Source organism: Monodelphis domestica, chromosome 3 (genome assembly GCF_027887165.1).
Source record: "Monodelphis domestica isolate mMonDom1 chromosome 3, mMonDom1.pri, whole genome shotgun sequence".
Taxonomy (NCBI): domain Eukaryota; kingdom Metazoa; phylum Chordata; class Mammalia; order Didelphimorphia; family Didelphidae; genus Monodelphis; species Monodelphis domestica.
In genome coordinates, this window is record NC_077229.1 from 104974975 (window position 1) to 104995148 (window position 20174).

Sequence of the window (20174 nt, forward strand, 5' to 3'; positions counted from 1 at the left end):
GGGGTGTCTCAAAATACTAGGGGCCTGGCAACGGGCACAGATTGTGCCCCCACAGGTTCCTAGGTCAGATGGGGATGAGGAGCCCAGATTTCAGGTGGAATAGGTTTTACTGTTGCCTGTTATGTGCATGTAAAGATAACCAACCTTTGGACGCATGTTTAGCCTAAAAAACCCAACAGTTCTGCCATCTCCTATGTAGTTGGCTCTACTGTGCCAATGATATAACAAGAACACTAAATAGAAGTCTGTGCAATAAATTATTACTATAATCACCATTGCTAGATTTATTCCATTTTTCACATGGTCTAGCTGGAAGGTAGGTTTTGGAAGAAAAGGCCTTGAATGGCAAGCTTGGAACACTGAGAAGAGAACACTCAAGTATGGGTTAAGTCGGTGGTGTGGGTTACCCTGCAGGGATGTCACTGTGAACCAAAGGGGCAAGGGCCCTTTCAGGGGTGTGAGCACATTGCCAGTGAGAACATTTCAGGGAATAAGAGAGGGGCCTTTGTAGCTGCTTGCCCATCACTTATTCTTAACCACTGAGGTCAGCTCATGTCACACAGAAAAGGTCATTTGAACATCTCCCAAGAAGAGTAAGTAATACTTGTGGCTTCAAATATGATTTTTCTTTAAAAAAGACAAGACATTAATTGCTTCAGACAGGCAGGTTAGCAGGACCAAACTTTTTTAAGCCACCTCATTTATTTAGACGGGCAGAAGCAGATGATATTCTGCCCCACTGGACTCTTCCCTCCACACAACACAATAATACACATTCTACCCTTTATGAAGACGCGGCCAGTTGCTATGGAATCTTCTCCCTTATTGGCAGCCGGGCCTCTAAAAAAAGAAAGGACTCTTCCTGCCAAGAGAACTTTCTCCCCAATTCTGTGACTCACTACCGAGAATAAGGGTAGAGTCATCTAGAAGAGGATAGGCACATGGACCGTGATATCTATTACCCCACATCCCTGAGGGACTAATGCCAGAGATCAGACTGACTGGTGGCCAAGGGACAAAAAAAGGACAAAAATGAGGGGGCAGGGTGTTGAGGGGTTGGGACAAAAAACCAAAAACATAAAAAAAAGAAAAAACCGCCACCCTCCAACAATTTTTAAAAGTTTGAATTGACAACTTAGTTAGCTATAATTTGGTGAAGACAACTTGCATTTTGCAAGGTACATTAGGAATATACTCCACACTACATTGCAAAGAAACACACACAAACACACATCCATCAGGCAAGGTCTTCATCAGAAGTCACCTTTGCTCAGTTGGAATTGCTCTGACGAATGTTGCTACCTTTCTCATTCACAGCCGAACTGGATTTCAGTGGTGCGGCACCTCCATCTTCATCTTCAGGAATATCATCAGTCCTGCTCCTCTTTTCATAGATGAAGATAATGATGACAAGGATCAGAACTTCTGCCACAATGCCCAGGAAGGGCCAAAGTGCAGCCAGACGGCTGCGCACTTTCAAAGTAATTACAGCAGTATCCGAGCCCTCAGAATTGGTGCCATTGCAGATGTACTTTCCAGGATCCTCCTTTATATCCGCTGAATTAATGTGGAGCTCTGTTTTTTCAGGGGTGCTTATTATTGACATCCTCCCTTCAGTATCATTTACAAGGATCACATTAGCTTCCCCTTCATAGTCTTTGTACCATTTCCATTGTTCAATAGAGGGATAGGAAGAACTCTTACACGTAAGAACTATCGAGTCTCCCTCATTCCCATATTCTGACTTCTTGTTCATATAAACCTTCGGGGGACCTTTTACTTGTACATCAGTCTGCAAGTTCTGGAAGAAAAATGCACTGATACTCCCCGGATCTATCATCTGACACAACCTCATATTCTGTGGTTAGACTCTCCGATTTATCGTCTTTCAACACCTTGTCACCCTTCAGCCATCCATGACCCTCAGTGGGAGCTGAAAGAGCTTCTTTCAATTTACAGGTCAGGAGTGTTCTATGGCTAGAAACATCTATAGCTGTCCAAATGTCGTTTCCAGTTCCGGAGGCGCCCGAGCGCAGAGCAACACAGCTGCCAGCAGCCACGGCAGCGGGGCCCCCACGTTGCGGTTTGGGTGTCTCAGTCTTGCAGCGGCCGGCCCACGCCTTCGCTGACTTGCCGGGTCGCTCAATCCCGAAAATTAAATTCTAATAAGCTGAAGCACATTTTAAATCTATTGGGATGCCTTGTTATTGAAAGGAATTGAATGATCAGTATTCTTGCAAAGCCAATAGTCATCCTCAAAATTGAGGCAGTGGGATTGCAGTGGAGAGGGGCACTAGACTAGACTCGTCGAAGACCTGAGTTCAGGTTAACTTTAGACCCTTAGTAGCTGTGTGATCCCTGGCCAAGTCATTTCACATCTGTTTGGCTCTTTAACCATAAAATGGGGATAATAACAGCACTTACCTCTCAGGGCTATTTTGAGGATCAAATAAGATAATATTTGTAAAAAACATTTAGCACAGTGCCTGGCACATAGCAGGCACTAAGTAAATATTTATTCCCTTCCTTCCCTTTCTCAATTCATTTTTTTTTTAAGGAGGGCATAAATTTAGAATTTCTCAGATTTGTTTTGCTTAAAGTAGGGTCACAGTTGAATTCTCATGCCAGTTCCCAGATTCCCTGGTGAATCCTTTTGTATGTCTGTATAAAATAGAACGAGTAAGATGAGCTGGTAAAGAGAACTCAGCACCTCTCCCGTAGTACCAGGGAATAGATTTTTAACTAAACCAATGATAATAATAATGATGATGATCGTTGATATCATAATAATGTAATATGTGTATTCTCATGCATATTTTCACTGGAACACAGATTTGAACTGAAATTTCAATGTCCCAGGTGCATTTTTGCAGAAGCCTACACCAGAAGCAGTAAAAGTTCTCAGCTGTTTAGAAATCTTCAAAGACCCCCTGCTGGTTCAATTAGTTCCAACAAATGTTTATCTAAGCATCCTCTAATGGGTAATTGACTAATGTGTACTTAGTTAAACTGTAAGGAGGGCAGCCAAGGGAGGCTTTTTCTTTTCTTTTTTTTTAAAGGACAAGGCAGTCTTTTGTGTTCTACTTTGTACATTTGGTAAGAGAGAGCAACGTAATTCAGTATTAGGAGATGATCCTTACCTCAGTTCTGTTGGGGAAAAAAAGGAAAAAAAATCAAAACACACAACATACATGGAGCTCTTTCAGTGAAATTTCTGCAGTAAAGACATAACCATTGAGGCTACCCAAACACGGAGGTCCCATGAAATAAGTGATAGCCCTCAGGGTAATGATCATTAATTTTGGATTTTATATCGGTGATGAATGCAGTGGATGACATGATGTGGACTTCTGGTGTGATCATCCATTTAACTAACTTTTAGAAGGATGGAAGGACTGTATAGGAGATTTAAGTGCACAAAGACTGTTATTGTTCCATCATTTCTAACTCTTCGTGAGCCCATTTGGGATTTTCTTGGCAAAGATATTGGAAGGACTTGCCATTTTTGTCTCTGGCTCATTTTACAGATGAGAAAATTGAGGCAAATGAGGTTAAGTAGACTTGTCCAGTGTCACACAATTACTGTCTAAGACTAGATTTGAACTCAGGTCTTCCTGACTCCAGACCTAGCACTCTATCTATTGTGCCACCTAGCTGCACAGAGACTATACCCAGATAAAAGATGGTTATCCTTTTAGTATAGACTAAGATTCCAAAGTATTACTTTTCTTATACTTATGTGGTATGGAAGATATTAATCAAGAAGATAGTCAGTCTTCTCCAGGTAAGGCTCAGACATTGCACTTTTGCTCAGGGTGGGGTAGTATCTCTGGTATGGAGGGCTTGTCATGCCCTCCTAGGGCAGCTCTCCAGCCTCTGACCCTCACCTGACACTCAGCTCTCACTTGTGGCTCCCAGTAGCTGCTAGCATGCGGCAGCGGCCACACCCCGGGCAAAGGCTTCGACAGGCTGGCTAAACCTTGTGAGGGTAGCCATCGGGTCGTCGACCCCTGGTGAACCAGGGCTTTGCTCACCCAGCATGTGAAGACTGCTTCAGCGGAACAGGCGGAAGAAACCAATAAGAAGGTTCAACGGCTGAGATGGCGACGCAGCAAAGCACTGTGGAGTACTTACAGCGTGTTGGAGCACAAAAGACAACAAGGCCATCCAATGCAGCTGAGGAAGTCTCCAGGTGTAACGACTTTTCGTGCCACTGGACCCAGGCTTCCAACACCAAGAGAGTGGGACTGTCTCTGTGCATCGACTTTTCCACTTAAATCTTCATGCACAAGTGCCTTTGTGCACAAAAACGCACAAAGACAATAGTTATCCTCCGTTACCGAGAGACTACTACTACTACTACTACTACTACTACTACTACTACTACTACTACTACTACTATCTCATTCTCTCCAGGCATCCTTAAGGACTTTCATTATTGTTCTTCTGCTCTGTCACTTTCTTCTTTTCAACCTCCATTTATGTGCTGTCTTCTCCTTGTGAAGATCCTTGAGATCAGGGACTGGCTTTCTACTTATTTTTATTTTCCCAGAACTTAGCACACTACCTGGCATACATTTAATGAATGTTTATTGACTGTTTATCAGCCTGTTGAATCCTGCAGTTCTGTCATATGTGGTGTCCAGAATATATTTTTTTCCTTGTTTTTACCTGATAGAAGCCTAAGAATTCATCAAAGTACAGTTCAGGTGACACTTGTGTAGGAAGTAATTTCTGACACTCCCCAGTTATTTGCTCTCTTCTTGCAATTACTTTGTATCTATCTGTCTGTCTGTCTATCTATCTATCTATCTATCTATCTATCTATCTATCTATCTATCTTTCTATCTATCTATCTATCTGTCTGTCTGTCTAGGGGAGAGTATGTGTGTGGGAGAAGAATTGGCATCCTCCTCCTATTTCCTGGAAATTCTATGGACCTGAGGGAAAGGTCCGCACATAGAGAGGTCTGTAGAGCCAATTCTGAAATCTCGGCTTAGGTAAAGGATTACTTAATTCCCCTCTGGAATCTCATGATGATCTTATTTTGCAATGTAAGTAAGAGCCAAATGGCCTAGGCCTGAGCCTAAGGAAGAATGAGTCAGTCTTTATCACTCATCACAAGATCGTCTCAAGCAAGCTCCAGTCCTCCACTGAACTCCTGAACTCCAATTCAACTTCCAAACTGAACTAACCCCAAACTGAACTTAATTCTCCTTTTAAAGAAATTTTCTCTTATGTCACCTTCCCTAAATTTTCACATCTACCAATCACAGTAGATGCTTTTTCCCAGGACTGCCCATTCTTAGTTCTCACCACTCTTTAGTTCTCACTTTCTCTGGTTAGATTAAAACTTCACACCTCTTTTGTTTAGCTTGCCTTTTGTAAGTTGCTTGACCTTTTAGTGACTAAAAGGTGTATGGGGTGTTCAGGAAGGGGTAGTATCTTTGGTATGAAGGGCTTGTTGTGCCCTCTTAGGGCAGCTCTCCAGCCTCTGACCCTCACCTGACACCCAGCTCTCACTTGTGGCTCCCAGAAGCTGCTAGCATGCGGCAGTGGCCACACCCCGGGCAATGGCTTTGACAGGCCAGCTAAACCTTGTGAGGGTAGCCATCGGGTCGTCGACCCCTGGTGAACCAGGGCTTTGCTCACCCAGCATGTGAAGACTGCTTCGGCTGAACAGACGGAAGAAACCAATAAGAAGGTTCAACGGCTGAGAGGGTGACGCAGCAAAGCACTGTGGAGTGCTTAGGGCATGTTGGAGCACAAAAGACAACATGGCCATCCAATGCAGCTGAGGAAGTCTCCAGGTGTAACAACTTTTCGTGCCACTGTACCCAGGCTTCAAATGCCGAGAGAGTGGGACTGTCTCTGTGCATCAACTTTTCCACTTAAATCTCCTTCACCACAAGTGTCTTTGTGCACACTCATCTATTACAGATGAAAGCGCACAAAGACAATTGTCATCCTTGATTACCGAGAGACTACTACTAACCTTTATATGTAGTTAGCACCTTTTTGTAGTAGTTCTAAAAATAGACCTAGCTTAAGGTTCTAGCTTTACTATAAGTATGAGTTAGGGACTTTCATTGTTCAATCAGGAGTTTACAACTTTATCTTCCCCTAAGGCACTGTCTGAGTAGGGTGGAGTAATTTTAAAAGTTTTCAATACATTCCTGATCAAGTACCTCCATTGTTAAAAAAATGGGGAATAGCATAATCAAATTTTCTGAAGTAGAGTCTGAGCAGTTTTAAGATTCACACTTAGATCATTATATTGCTGAAAATAACTAGTTCATTCACAGTTGTTCATAAAAAAGATTGCTGTCACTGTGTACACTATACAACTGTGTTCTGGTTCTGCTGACGGCACTTTCTATCAATTCATGTAAGTCTTTCTAGATTTTTCTGAAATCCTGCTCATCATTTCTTATAGCACAATAGTATTCCAGTACAATCATATACCATAATTTGTTCAGCCATTCTCCAGTTGATGAATATGCCTTCAATTTCTAATTTTTTGCTACCACAAAAAAAGTGCTTCTTTAAATATTTTTGTACAAATAGGTCCTTTTTCTTTTTTTGTTTTTTAAATCTCTTTTGGATACAGTCCTAGTAATGGTATTGTTGGATCAAAGGCAATGCACAGTTTTATAATGTTTGGGGCAGAGTTCCAAATTTCTCTTCAGAATGATTGAATCAAATAATGAAGCTTCCTCGAACCTGCGAGAAGCCTCAAGATAGGAAGATAGAAGAAGGATAGAAGTTCTGTATGCCACAAGGGGGGTGGCGGAGTCAAGTTAGAGATATGAGGTGGCAGGAATGAGTCAGAAATCCAGGCCTTATTAATTATCAAGGAGCCACAGCAGAAACTCCGATCAGTGGACTACTCAGAAGGCTTATACCCGTCCAGTGATCCAAATTTAATACCACATAGGTCGGAGACATGATAGAGAAAAGAAAGTGCCTGGCTGAAGGCCAGGTCCCAGGTGGGAGAGGTAGATCAGGAAAGGAATCAAAGATGGAGCTTGGCCAGAGGCCAGAGGCCAAGCTCCAGCAAGGACAGGCATCAGTGAGAGCTGAGATCCAAGTGAGGAAGAGAGAGGCGGTGCTTGCTGTGGCCTGGTATTTAATCTCTTTGATATGCAAATATACACAATACATAGGGATGATTATCATTGGTCAATGACAAGGTATAGGGGTGGTTTCTCTTAGTAAGGTGAGCACAAAGAAACCTGTTTTCCCGCCTCACCTGGGGGAAGCTTGGGTCAAGGGTCAGAGGCTTTCCTAGCCATGTGCAAGACTGAGCATGCTCAAGACTGAGCATGTTCTCTTCTAAGCCACTCTGTACATACTGTTTCCCTTGCCCATAGCTAGGGGTGGACTTCTACAAATAACAACTCTACCAACAGTGCATTAGTGTCCCAATTCCCCCCCTTCCCCCCCCCCCCCCACACATTTTCTCCAACATTAATTAATTATTTTCCTTTTCTGTCATTTTTGCCAATCTGGTAGGTATGAGGTGGGGTTGTTTTAATTTGCATTTCTCTAAAACATAAGGATTTGGAGCATTTCCCCCCGTACTATAGATAGCTCTGATTTCTTTAACTGAAAACTGCCTGTTCATATCCTTAGACCATTTATCAATTGGGGAACAGTTATATTCTTATAATTTTGACTCAGTTTTCTATATAGTTGTGAAATGAGGTTTTTGTCAGAGATACTTGTTATAAAATGTTTTCTCCCCCCCAGATTTCTGTTTTCCTTCTAATTTTGGTTTCATTTGTATAAAACCCTTTTAATTTAATGCAGTCAAATTTATCCATTTTATATCTTGTAATATTCTCTATTTTGTATGGTTACAAATTCTTCCATAGATGTGACAGGTAAACTATTCCTTGCTCCACTAATTTGCTCATGGTAGCACCTTTTATGTCTTAAACTATTATTTTCTTTTTGTATTACTTTTATTCCTTTTTACCATTTTTCTTCCACCTCTCTTATTTAATTTTTGAATTCCTTTTTGAGCTCTTCTGGAACCTGAGACCAATTTCCATTTTTCTTTGACGATCTGCTTTTGCCTGCTTTGATCTCCCCTACTGAATCGAAGCCTTGGTCCTCTTTGTTTCCTTAGACATTTTCAATGATTAGGTATTTCTTTTGCTACTTGCTTATTTTCTCAGCCATTACTTTTTTTTTTTACTTTTCTCTTAGAGGTGGGCTCTGTTCTCAGTGTAGAGAGTTCACTCTCTTAAACTTCAGTTTTTCCTTGTTGCTACCCTTAATTCAAATTCTAGTTTTCTGAAACTTTCAATTCTTCCAGGGTATTTTGTGATGACTGATGGCCTGGGAGCTCTGAAAGTTGCTGATTATGTTTCCTCTAGGGACTGCTGCTGATTTGAAGGACTAGGAGCATTGTGAGTTACTTTGCCCTGGGGCTAGAGGTCTCATATTAAGATTTGAATGAGCCAAGTGCCACAGATGTGTGTGTGTTGGGGCAGGGGGACTCATTGCAGGTTTATGCCAGAGCTTGGGACATCAAGGGGTGGTGGCGAGGTGATCTGCTGTTGGCTTAGGCAACATATCAAACATTGGTTCAGTATCCATCTCAGTAGGTGGGTGGTGGGTGGCTTGTACTCCTCTGTGTGTGGGTTTTACTTCCAGCCCTCCGTTCACCCTAGTGAAACAGACCTCTGCCTGCCTTTCAAGCTGTTTTCAGTAGGAGAGTTACTTCACTCCATCCTCTTAATGTTTCTGTGACTCCAGAATTTGTTTTGAGGAGCTATTTTGTGGTTGGTTTGAGAGGGTTCTCAGAGTGGTTTCAGCTTTCTGTGCTACTCTACCATCTTGGCTCTGCCCCTCCACCTTTTATGTCTAAGTAATGTACCCATTTTGACCTTATCTTGGCATATGTTATGAGAAGTTGGTCTATATCTAGTTTCTGCCATTCTGTTTTCCAGTTTTCCCAGCAGTTTTTGTCAGATAGTGCATTCTTGTCCCCAAAGCTGGAATCTTTGGGTTTATCAAACACTAGATTGATTATTATGGTCATTTTCTACTGTGTATTGTGTACCTAATCTATTCCATTGATCCACCATTCTATTTCTTAGCTAGTATTAGGCCGTTCTGATGATTACTGCTTTATAGTACAGTTTGAGATCTGGCACTGCTTGGACCCCTTCCTTTTCATTTTTTCCATCAAGTTCATTGATATTCTTGACCTTCTGCTCTTCCTGATAAATATTTGATTATTTTTTCTAGCTTTTTTTGGTAGTTTGATTGTTGTGGCCCTGAATAGGTAAATTAGATTAAGTAGAATTTCTATTTTTATTATTATTTTTATTATAATGGATCAGCTTATTCCTGAGCAATGTAATAATTAAAATTAATAATATTTCTATTACCCAGAGATATATATTTTATAAAGTTTATTAGGAAGGGTAGACAATCATTCCTAAGTAACCTGACTGTGTGCTTGCCTAGCCTGCCTGTCTTTTCCTCATTCCCCCCCACCTCCTGCTCTGTCCCTTCTCCTCATGGTTCCCTCATTGTCTTCTTGTCCGGCTCCCTGCTCTCTCCTCGATCTCCCAGTTCTCCCCCAAACCTTAACATTTATTGATGTACAGAACATATTCTGAAGCAACCCTGGCGCAACTGTGGTATGTCAGGAATGTTTGATAGACAGGTAAAGTTACTGAGGAGGGGGAGGGGATGAGCTTCCTTGACACAGCAATTATAGTTTTCCAATTGTTTAGATCTGATTTTATTTGTGTGAATAGTGTTTTGTAATTGTGTTCATATAATTCTAGGGTTTATCTTAGCAGGTAGAACTTTGGCTATTTTATGTTTACAGTTATTTTTTTTAATAACCCTTACCTGCTGTCTTAGAATCAATACGGTGTATTGGTTCCAAGGCAGAAGAGAGGTAAGGGCTAGAGTCTCTGAGGTCAGATTTGAGCCCAGGACCTCTAGTCTCCAGGCCATTTAGCTACTCCCTGTCTATAGCTACTTTAAATGAAATTTCTCTTTCTATCTCTTGCTTCTGGACTTTGTTGATAATATATAGAAATACTGATGATTTATGTAGGTTTATTTTGTATCCTGCAACTTTGCTAACATAGTTAATCATTTCAATTAGTTGGGGTTTTTTTTGTTTGTTTTTTGCTATTCCTCTAGGATGCTCCAAGTATGCCCTATAGTTGCTTAGAAAGAGCGATAGCTTTATTTCCTCACTGCCTATTCTAATTCCTTCCATTTCCTTTTCTTCTCATATTGCTATAGCTAGCATTTTTAGTACAATATTGAATAATAGTGATGATAATGGACATCTTTGCTTCACCCCTGCTCTTACTGGGAAGGCTTCTAACTTATCTCCTTTATGGGTAAATGCTTGCTGATATATTTAAATAGACATTACTTATCATTTTGAGGAAAGCTCCATTTATTCCTATGTTCTTTAGTGTTTTAAATAGGAATGAGTGTTGTATTTTGTCAAAGCTTTTCCTGCATCTGTTGAGATGATCATATGATTTCTGTTGGCTTTGTTCCTGATATAATCAGTAACAAAGGACAGTTTCCATGTTTTTAGTTCTATTCAGAGAGAGAGAGAGATGTTGAGGTACTCCAGAAGCTCTTATTTGCAGATTACATCAAAATCAATCTATCAATAAACATTTATTAAGTGCTTATTAAGTGCTAAGCATCACGTTGGGCTAGTTGCATCAAACCACAGGCTCTTTTGGAAAGAAACTTCTGGATGTGACTTGTAAATATTCAGAAGAATTTGGCATATCCACACACGAGAACCAAGTGAATAAAGAATGACTTTTCTCCAGATTATGACATGGAGTAAGATGGATAACCCAGAGAACTTGTGCATCCATCTGTCTATTTCGGACAGAGTATGCAAATGGATACACTGGGTTAGATTAAATGAGGGGAAGAGAAAAATCCCCAAACTTCTTAATAACTCCAAATTTGTTCTTAGAAGCAAAAGGTACACCTTTTGATGCCAGTATTCTACTAGTTTTATTGTATGACTGGGAGACATGAAAATGGAACTTAAGGACATGTGAAGTCTTACACTTTGGGTTCAAGAAATCACCCACTTTACAAGTACAATATGGGGGAGACATGGTGTGATAAAGGATGGAAAGGTTTGCAATTTGCAAAACTGTGTAAACCTTTCCATCCTTTATCACAATGGTTAGAGAGCAGTAAGGAAAAGATCTGGGGGTTTAGGTGATTGTCAACTCAATAGGAATGAAAAGTAAGATATGGGTGAATAACGAAAGAGAACAAACATTTATATAGTGCCTACTTTGTGGGGACCATGGTGCTAAATGCTTTTTATTTGTTTATTTATTGTATCACCTCATTTCATTTGATTATCACAAAATCCCTGTGAGGTAGATGCTATTATTATTCCCACTTTACAGATGAGGAAACTGAGGCAAACAGAGAATAAATAATTTTTCAGAGGTTATGTAGTCTGGGGATGGATTTCAAATCAAGTCTTCCTGACACCAGGCTCTGCCCAGAAGTCCAGGCAGGAATAGAGAGTCTGAAGTCATGCCCTGATCAGCCTACACCTAAAGAATTGTTCTAAGGACCACATTTAGGAAGGTCATTGATCAATTGGAGAGTATCCAGAAAGGGCAGCCTGGATGATGAATGGCCTTGAGCTCCAGCTGTCCAGGGATTGGTTGAAGGAAATGGGGAAATTTAGCCTGGAGGAAGAAAGGCTCAGTGTGATTTGGTAGCTATCTTCAAGTACTTGAAAGACAGTAATGTGGAAGAGAGATTACATTTATTCTATTTGGTTCCAGAAAGTAGAACTAAGAACAAAGGGTGGGAGTTACACAGGGTCAAATTTAGGGTGGTGTCAGGAAAGAGCTACTTAGGCTTGAACTCTCCAGAAATGAGCTGGCTGCCTCAGGCATCCCCTCACTGGACATCTATCTCCAAGTCATGGCTGAAATAATCACTGGGGGTGGAAATTCTTTTTGAGTTTCAAGGTCCTTTGACTATCAAGGTCTCTTCTAACTCAGAAAAATTCTATGATTCTGATTCTATGGTCTACAAAGGGAACTAATACCAGAGTTAAAGCTAGACAGAGAGGTGAGAGTCAGATGGCTGAGCCCTTAAATGTTTAGCTCACATTGCTGGGGAAGTAGGTTGATGCCCAGGAGGTTTTATGTACCATTTTTGCTTTTTTTTTGTTTTTGTTTGTTTGTTTCATGATCTATCTTAGCCAAAGAAATCATCACCTAGTAACCAGCCTACACGTAATGAGTGTCTCCATACTTAGCTAGTTGGAGGGGTCCTTGGATAGCACCAGAAACTTTTCTCAGTCCTTAAAGCTTGATAGAATCTACCAGATTCTATATTCTACTGAGTTGGGCCTTCAAGGACTGAGGACCTTCAAGGACCCCAACCCCACCACAAGAAAACATCAGAATGGGACTTTGGCAAAGGCAGAACTACACTAAGATATTTCTTTGTGCCTCCAAATACCTATATTCTGATCCTAATATCTTGCACAACATAAAAATGGGCAAAGGGGACAACCAGAGGGTGGTGGCCCATTGGTGTAACTAAAGTCATAAAAGGAAGTCTTACTCAAGTTTTGGTGGGATGAGATGGCCTCTGTGGTTCCTCATAACTCTGAGATTCTGGATATTATTTCTGAGTTTGGTCCTAGGCAAGAACTCCAACTCCCCTTTCAACAGTTTACATAACTAAAACCTGATGTAAGGCCAATCTTTTATTTATTTACTTATTTTTAAACCCTCACCTTCCGTCTTGGAGTCAATAGTGTGTATTGGTTTCAAGGCAGAAGAGTGGTAAGGGCTAGGCAATGGGGGTTAAGTGACTTGCCCAGGGTCACACAGCTGGGAAGTGTCTGAGGTCAGATTTGAACCTAGGACCTCCCATCTCTAGGCCTGGCTCTCAATCTACTGAGCCACGCAGCTACCCCCAAGGTCAATATTTTAGAGAAGGAATCCTCCCCTAGGTGGGGGAGAAGGATGTTATGAAACATACCCTGGGACTAAAGTCAAGTGGATTGGTTTCGTCATTTGTTAAACTATCATAACTATCATAACCAGGGGATTGTCGATTGTTGTTGTTTTTTGCACCAAAGAACAAAAGATTTCATTAATATATTGATTTGAGGTTTACAAAGCATTTTTACTGATGAGATCCCTGGGTCTAACCGTAGTCCTCTGAGAGTAGTAGTAGGAATATTATGGCCACGTGTTGCAGAAAGGGAAACTCAAACTTAGAGTAGTTAAATGACTTGCCCAAAGTCTTTTGTATCAGACCTAGTTTTGAAACCAAGATCTTGTTTTCTGTTTATGCTTCTCAAGACTTTCCTCTTGAGATTATAGCCCTTTCCATGAACCATTTCTGTAGTTTTTCTGCCACAAAGTCAGATGCCCAATTTGGTAGACAATTGTAGCCTTATATCTGGGTTTCCACAGATCAATGCTCCCACCAACACAGTTTTAAAAGTAAGGTAGGGGGCAGTTAGGTGGTTTAGAGAATTGAGAACCAGGCCTAGAAATGAGAGGTCCTGGATTCAAATCTGACTTCAGGAACTTCCTAGCTATGTGATCTCACTGCATTTGGGCCTTGGAACCAATACACAATATTGATTCTAAGGTAGAAGGTAAGGGTTTAAAAAAATAATAATAAAAACAAAGAGCAAACTCTGTATGCTAGTCTTTCCCCTCAACTTAATCCCATTGTTTTCCTTAGAGATTCTTTATTTCATCTCAGTATAAACAATCCAGCACATATGATTTCTCTTTGAGATTTTCTTGCTCAATTTTTCTAATTTATTTTCCCATAAATTATTTTAATAATTAATCTATAGATTAATAGATAATTACATTTTCCAGGATCATCTGCATTTCCCTTCCATCTGTGTTAGTATTGATGCTTTGGCTTTTTAATTTGCTCTGTAATATTTAATGATATGAATACTTTTTTTCTATGCTTATTTCATCTCAATCAAATCTAAATTGTTTTTGTGGTTTTTTTGGAGGGTGGGACATTTTTACTTCTTGTTGATATTTCTAGAGTTGTTTGTTGTTGAGGGAAATCTAAGAAGACTGGTCCCCTTGGAAACTTTTATCTTGACATCTTAACTCCTTCACTTCTACTACTCAAGATTTTTCTGATCCTAGACAGATGGAAATATCTTTTATATTCTGTCACATCTTTATTCCTCTATCCCCAAAGTCATTATTCAGGGTTTTGAATCTCTGATCCTAGACCAGTCTCTTATCCTGGATCTCACTCTCATCTGGTATTTATGGATAGATCTTCCTTCCTCTCTTGGACTACTGGTTCTATTGTCTATCAAATTTAGCACCAGTGTATCAAAATATCTGAATTCTTACTCACATTGGCAAGTTGGGTCCCCATAAGGTGGGTCCCTCTCTCTTTAGGATTCCAGGGGTATTACCAAGGACAGCGGGGGTAGTTCTTCTGGTATCATTTTGAGTCCCCATATCTAGCATGTTCTCATTGTCATTGTTCCATGCCAGTTCATATCTAGTCAATGTCATCAGTGATTAGTGTCACTATCATTCTACCTGCTAATATCCATTAGCTTTTACAAAGGGATATTTACTAAAAGATAGAGAAAGAACAGAAGTTATCAATGATTTGTTCCCCCAATACTGGGGTCACACTTTCCCCTCTACTACTTTAGTCTCAGAAGAGAGTGAGTTCCAACTTAAAGTGGCTGCTGTGAATTTACTTCTTCAAGATCTCTTCTGAATGTAAGTGCAGTCAATGAACAGGATCCATTCCTTGCTTGCAGGACCCAGCATAATGACTGGTGGGATGGGTAAAGCAGATTGTGAAGGGGCCCTGGGATTGGCTGATGATCAATTTTGGTACAGATTCTAATTCCTGGACCTCTGGCACTTTTCTGTCCTTAGAAATTCATGGGGTGGTCATCTTCTTCTTTACAGAAGAACAGGAAGTAATAGTTACAACAGATGCAGAAAAAACAGCTGTACCATATGCTCTTGGCTTCATGGCCCTTGGGGTAGAGAGGGCACTGGCTCCTACCCCCACCCAGAGGCTCACAGGGAGGAGGCCTACTCTCCTGAATGTAGATGGGGGATAGAGATTGCTTTGGCCAGTTAGTGCCATTAGCATATGCTTGGTGCCAATTCTGCAGTCAATCAAAAGGCTTGCTTCAATGCCTTAAGCAGACAGGAAACAAAATTTATATGTATATGCTCTGAAGTGGAAGCGAGAGGAAAAAGAATAAGTGTACTGTGCTAAGCACTTTACAAATATTATCTCATTTGATCCATATCTCAACCCAGTGAGGTAGACACTAGTAAGTATCTGAGGCTGGATTTGAACTCAGGTCTCCCTGACTCCAGGCCCAACTCTATCCACTGCACCATTGAATTGCCTCTCAAATGATCATAGCTAGCGTATTGCCTACCAGGCACTAGACAAAACGTTTTATAAAAATGATCTTATTTTATCCTCATGACAAACCTGAGCTGTAAGTGCTATTATTATCCCATTTTACATTTAAGGAAACTGAGACAAACAGAGGTGAAGTGACTTGCCTAAGGTTCATTCAGCTAGGATGTAAAGATCCAGGTCCCTTTATTCTGAGCCACCAGGCACTTCTAAAAATAGACTGATCATTTAAAAAATAAAAAATTATTGCATGTATAACCCAGTGGAATTGCTTGTCAGCTCTGGTGGAGGAAAGGGAGGGAGAGAACATGAATCACGTAACCATGGGGAAATATTTAAAACAAAATAAAATAAAACAGAAAGAGATATCTCAAATTGCCTCAGGGCTGGACCCACATTGGCCTGTTCTCTATCACACATGTAAAACTCAATTATATTTTGATTATTTTGGCCCTTGCAATTCCCTTTTTTTTCTTAGCAGGGGTTTTCTTGGGATTTTTTAAATTCTAAAGGACTAAACATGAGGTTAACAACTAATGTCCTTTGGCAACTTGCTACCCTTTTTTTCCTTTTGTTATTTTTTTCTTTGTAGGTGGAAAAATTCTTCTGGAATGTAGCTTTGAAAAAAAAATTTGTCAAACCTAAGCCTAGGAGAACTTGGAAGGCAGATTCCTACCTCCTCATCTGACCAAGATCTAGGCTCTTTTCCAGGCTCCTGCATTCCTAACTGGAATGTCTGTTTTACTTAAAGGAACTGGCTAGCCTGACAGTGTCAAAGACTTTAAAGGCCTTGAAATTTAGTTACTATGAAAGAGAGTGAAATAAACTCTTGGGTAGGAGAGGAGATAGAGAACTTGTTTTATTTGCACTCAGTCAATCGACTGAATGGTTGAAGGGGTGAAAAGAAAAATCAGCTTTATAGTCTAAAACACCCACAGTTTTGCAGAGGCAATGAGGCAGCTGTTTGTTAGCTAGAAAATAATAATCAAGTGGTCTCCTGTCTTCTTATTTATATGTATTCAAGAAGTAAAAAGAACCTTCCAGGACTTATCAAACCAAATCAAAGGATTATTACTTTTGATGACTTGTGTTACCACAAATGATAATGCCAGAAGGATGGTAGAAAACATTGCCCAAGATTATGGGATCTTTGGCAAAAAACTTGAAGATCTTGTGAGCACATGTGTTTAAATCATTATTGTCCATCAAAGTTAGAGATTGAGATGGGACAGGTGGATGTGAAAAGAGAATAAGAAGATGGTGTCTGATAGTCAAAGAAGGAATTATTGTAATCTGATTGCAGATGAAAGTATAGCACCCTTCATTTTATTTCCTACATGGGGAATATGAAAATAAATTTTGTATGAAAGCACCAGCATAGCCTATATCAGACTGCCATCTCAGAGATAATATGAACTACAAATTGTCAGAAAACAATTGTCACAAATTGTTTTTATATGTAATTGAAAAAAATCAATTAAAAATAGAAAATATAGATATCAAGATTGTCTTTCACTTATTATAAAAATTATCTATAAAAGCATTGGGCAGTTTGAAATCTCTTGGCAGCTTTCAATGTACTTTTGCCTTGGGTGGTATAGTAAACTCTTTTAAATTAAAAAAAAAAAAGAAGGTGGTTTCAGAGAATGAGATTTGGATTCCTGGACAATGGCTTAAACTATTAGAATGATAGGTACCTGGTTAGGAATGGAGTATACAGAACATGGGGACAGCAAGAATGTACTTGCCTAGTCTTTGAAAGTCTTATAAAAATGGCTCTAAACTGAATAGAAAGAGTAAGAGGGGGCTGAGGCAAGATGTCAGGAGGCACAGTCCTAACAAAGGGATGGAGTGAAATAACTCCCCTGCAGAAAACAACTTGAAAGGTGGGCAAAGAAGGTGTGTTTCCCTGAGGTGAGAAGGGAGCTGGAAGGAAAACCACACACAGAGGAGTGCAAGCCACTCCCCCCTCCTTATCTACTGTGCAGGATACTGAACCTGGGCATAACCTAGCACAAGCCTGCAGTGAGGCCTCAAGTCCAAGGCACCACTCCATAAAAGGACAGTACACAATATATTGGACTAGTGTGAGCCCAGGTGAGGCTTGAGCTTCTGCCCAAGCCAGCAATGAAGACCAAAACCCCAGAGCAAGGTAGTCTCTGCCTGACTAGTATTAACCTAAGGGGAGGCTCAGAGCCTAGCTCAAGCCTTCAATGAGGCTCCAAGCCCCAGGAAAGGTAGCTCATAGTGCTCTGAGCCCTGCAATCCATCATCAGTCCCTGGAAGAGATTGGATCAGCAGTGGGAGTTGGCTTTCAGAGATCCTGGCCCACAGGCCATCATCATACTGCCTTGGAAGAACTGAAACAGCAGCAAGGAAAAACTGAAGTTTAAGAGAATGCATTCTCTGCCCTGAGAACAGAGTTCACCTTTAAGATAAAAGTAAAAGTTTAAAAAAATGTGGGGAAATGGGCAAACAGCAAACAAAACAAAACAAAAAATCCTAATCATAAAAAATGTTTATGGTGTCAAAGAAGAGCAAGAAATAGACTCAGTAGGGGATAGTGAGCTCAAAGCAGTCACATGTAAAACTTCAAAAAAAATTAGAAATTGGTCATAGGCAACAGAAGAAAAATAGGAAAGAGATGAAAGTCAGGCAAAAAAAGAAAGAAAGAAAGAAAGAAAGAAAGAAAGAAAGAAAGAAAGAAAGAAAGAAAGAAAGAAAGAAAGAAAGAAAGAAAGAAAGAAAGAAAGAAAGAAAGAAAGAAAGAAAGAAAGAAAGAAAGAAAGAAAGAAAATAACAGCTTAAAAAGCAGGATTGGCCAAGTGGAAAAAGAGGCACAAAAATCCAATGAAGAAAAAAAATTTTCATAAAAAGTAGAATTAACCAAATGGGAAATGAGGTTCAAAAGGTCATAGAAGAAAATCATTCTTTCAGAGTTATAATTGGGCAAATAAAAGCTAATGATTTCATGAGACATCAAGAAACAATAAAACAAAATCAAAAGATTTAAAAAAGTTCAAATCTGCCCTCAGACACTTCCCAGCTATGTGGCTCTGGGCAAGTCACTTAACCCCCATTGCCAAGCCCTTACCACTCTTCTGCCTTGGAACCAATACACAGTATTGACTCCAAGACAGAAAGTAAGGGTTTTATAAAAAAGAATTAAAAAATAGAAGAAAATATTAAATATCTCACTAAAAAAAAAAACAACTGACCTCAAAAATAGATCAAGGAGGACCAATCTAAGAACTATTAGACTACCTGAAAGTCATGATTAAACTGAATAGAAAGTTAGAGGAAGGAAACGCATGTATATCTACTAAACTAAATACACTAGAGAGTGGCTATAGTCAGATCTATAATAAGCAACTCTGCTGTCCTTAAGGAACAAAAGTGCCCTCAAATCAACTTTGTAAGTTATGTGAATATAATGAAAAAGCAACATGACACATTCAGTTGAGCAGGAGGGGGGAAATGGTTTTTATTATGACTCATACATAAATGATTACTGTTAACATTGCAGATGAACTGGTTGCTTCTTATTTTAGCTATTAGACACTAAACTATTGGTTAATAATTTGGTATTTCTATACTGCTAAAAAAGTGACTTCTTGATTTTCTGTGTTCTGGATCAAAAGATATAGTTGTCCAGATTAGAGAAGAAGGTAGGCTAGAGTGTAGGAAGAATAGCAGTAGAGATATTCAGAAATTCACAGGCAATTACATCTAAGAGCTGAAACAGTAATAAAGTTCATCTCTAACAAGTCTATACATGAATTCACAAAATGTATGGAAGAAATAGTTTAGTGGCAGATAGGTGACACTGTAGATAAAGAGCTGTGCTTGAATACAGGAAGACCTAAGTTCAAATCCAATCTCATTCATTTACTGACTATGTACTCTCTGGACAAGTCACTTAGTCTCTATCTGCCTCAGTCTCTTCAACTGTAAAATAGGGATAATAATAGTACCTACCTTACAAGGTTGCTATAAGGATCAAATGAGATAATATTTGTGATGCTCTTAGCATAGTGCCTGGCAAATAGCAGGTACTTAATAAATGCTTATTTCTTTTCCTCTTTCTATTTAGCTTCCTTTCCCTGGGTCCATGCTTCCCCAGTTGCCATTTTTGCTTTGTCCTATGTGTACCTCCATATTCTCTTCCCCAATTTCTTTTTTGAATGTAACCTTGAACTGGCCATGTGGCCCTTGGCTAAGACAAACTCATTAACATGCTTGGACTCAATTCCCCGGGAAAGCGCGGTTTGCAATCTACACACCCAAAGGTGTTCCCTCTACCTTGCCACCCAATCTTAATTGTCTATACTTTGTGATGTGGTTACTACATGGTTGGGAGTACCACCCAAGCAGGACAGGATTAAATTCAGAGGCAAACCCATGAACTTCCTCTTGGCTTTCTCTCCCCTTTCATGGAGCTCCACTTGGCTCCTTAATGACTATGTCTCTCTCTCCTCTTAACCTTCTCCTTCCCCAGGCTGTAACCATCTCGGCCTGCATTCCCTATCTTAATCTCCTCCTCCACCTCGTGTTCCTTTGTACTCATACTTTCCTATCAAAGGGAGTATCATAGGGGTTGCCTGCCCTATTCAAAGGCTGACTTGTCCATGTCTTTCATTCTCCACCCTGGTTCTCGGTTCCTATCTCTCCTCGGGTCCCATCACAAAGGTGAGCCCCTTCCCTTGTGGGACCCT

The 20174-nt window shown here is 40.1% G+C and overlaps 1 protein-coding gene across 1 annotated transcript in view; it reads right to left on the reverse strand.

The window, feature by feature from the left end:
* Positions 1-650: 650 nt before the first annotated feature.
* LOC100020566 (basigin-like) overlaps positions 651-20174 on the reverse strand; it is a 29756-nt gene continuing 10232 nt past the window's right edge. Inside the window, 2 exon segments of the mRNA XM_056821013.1 lie at positions 651-1793; positions 1795-2162. Of these exon segments, the coding sequence (XP_056676991.1) occupies positions 1271-1793; positions 1795-2162 (891 nt within the window). The 3' untranslated portion in view covers positions 651-1270.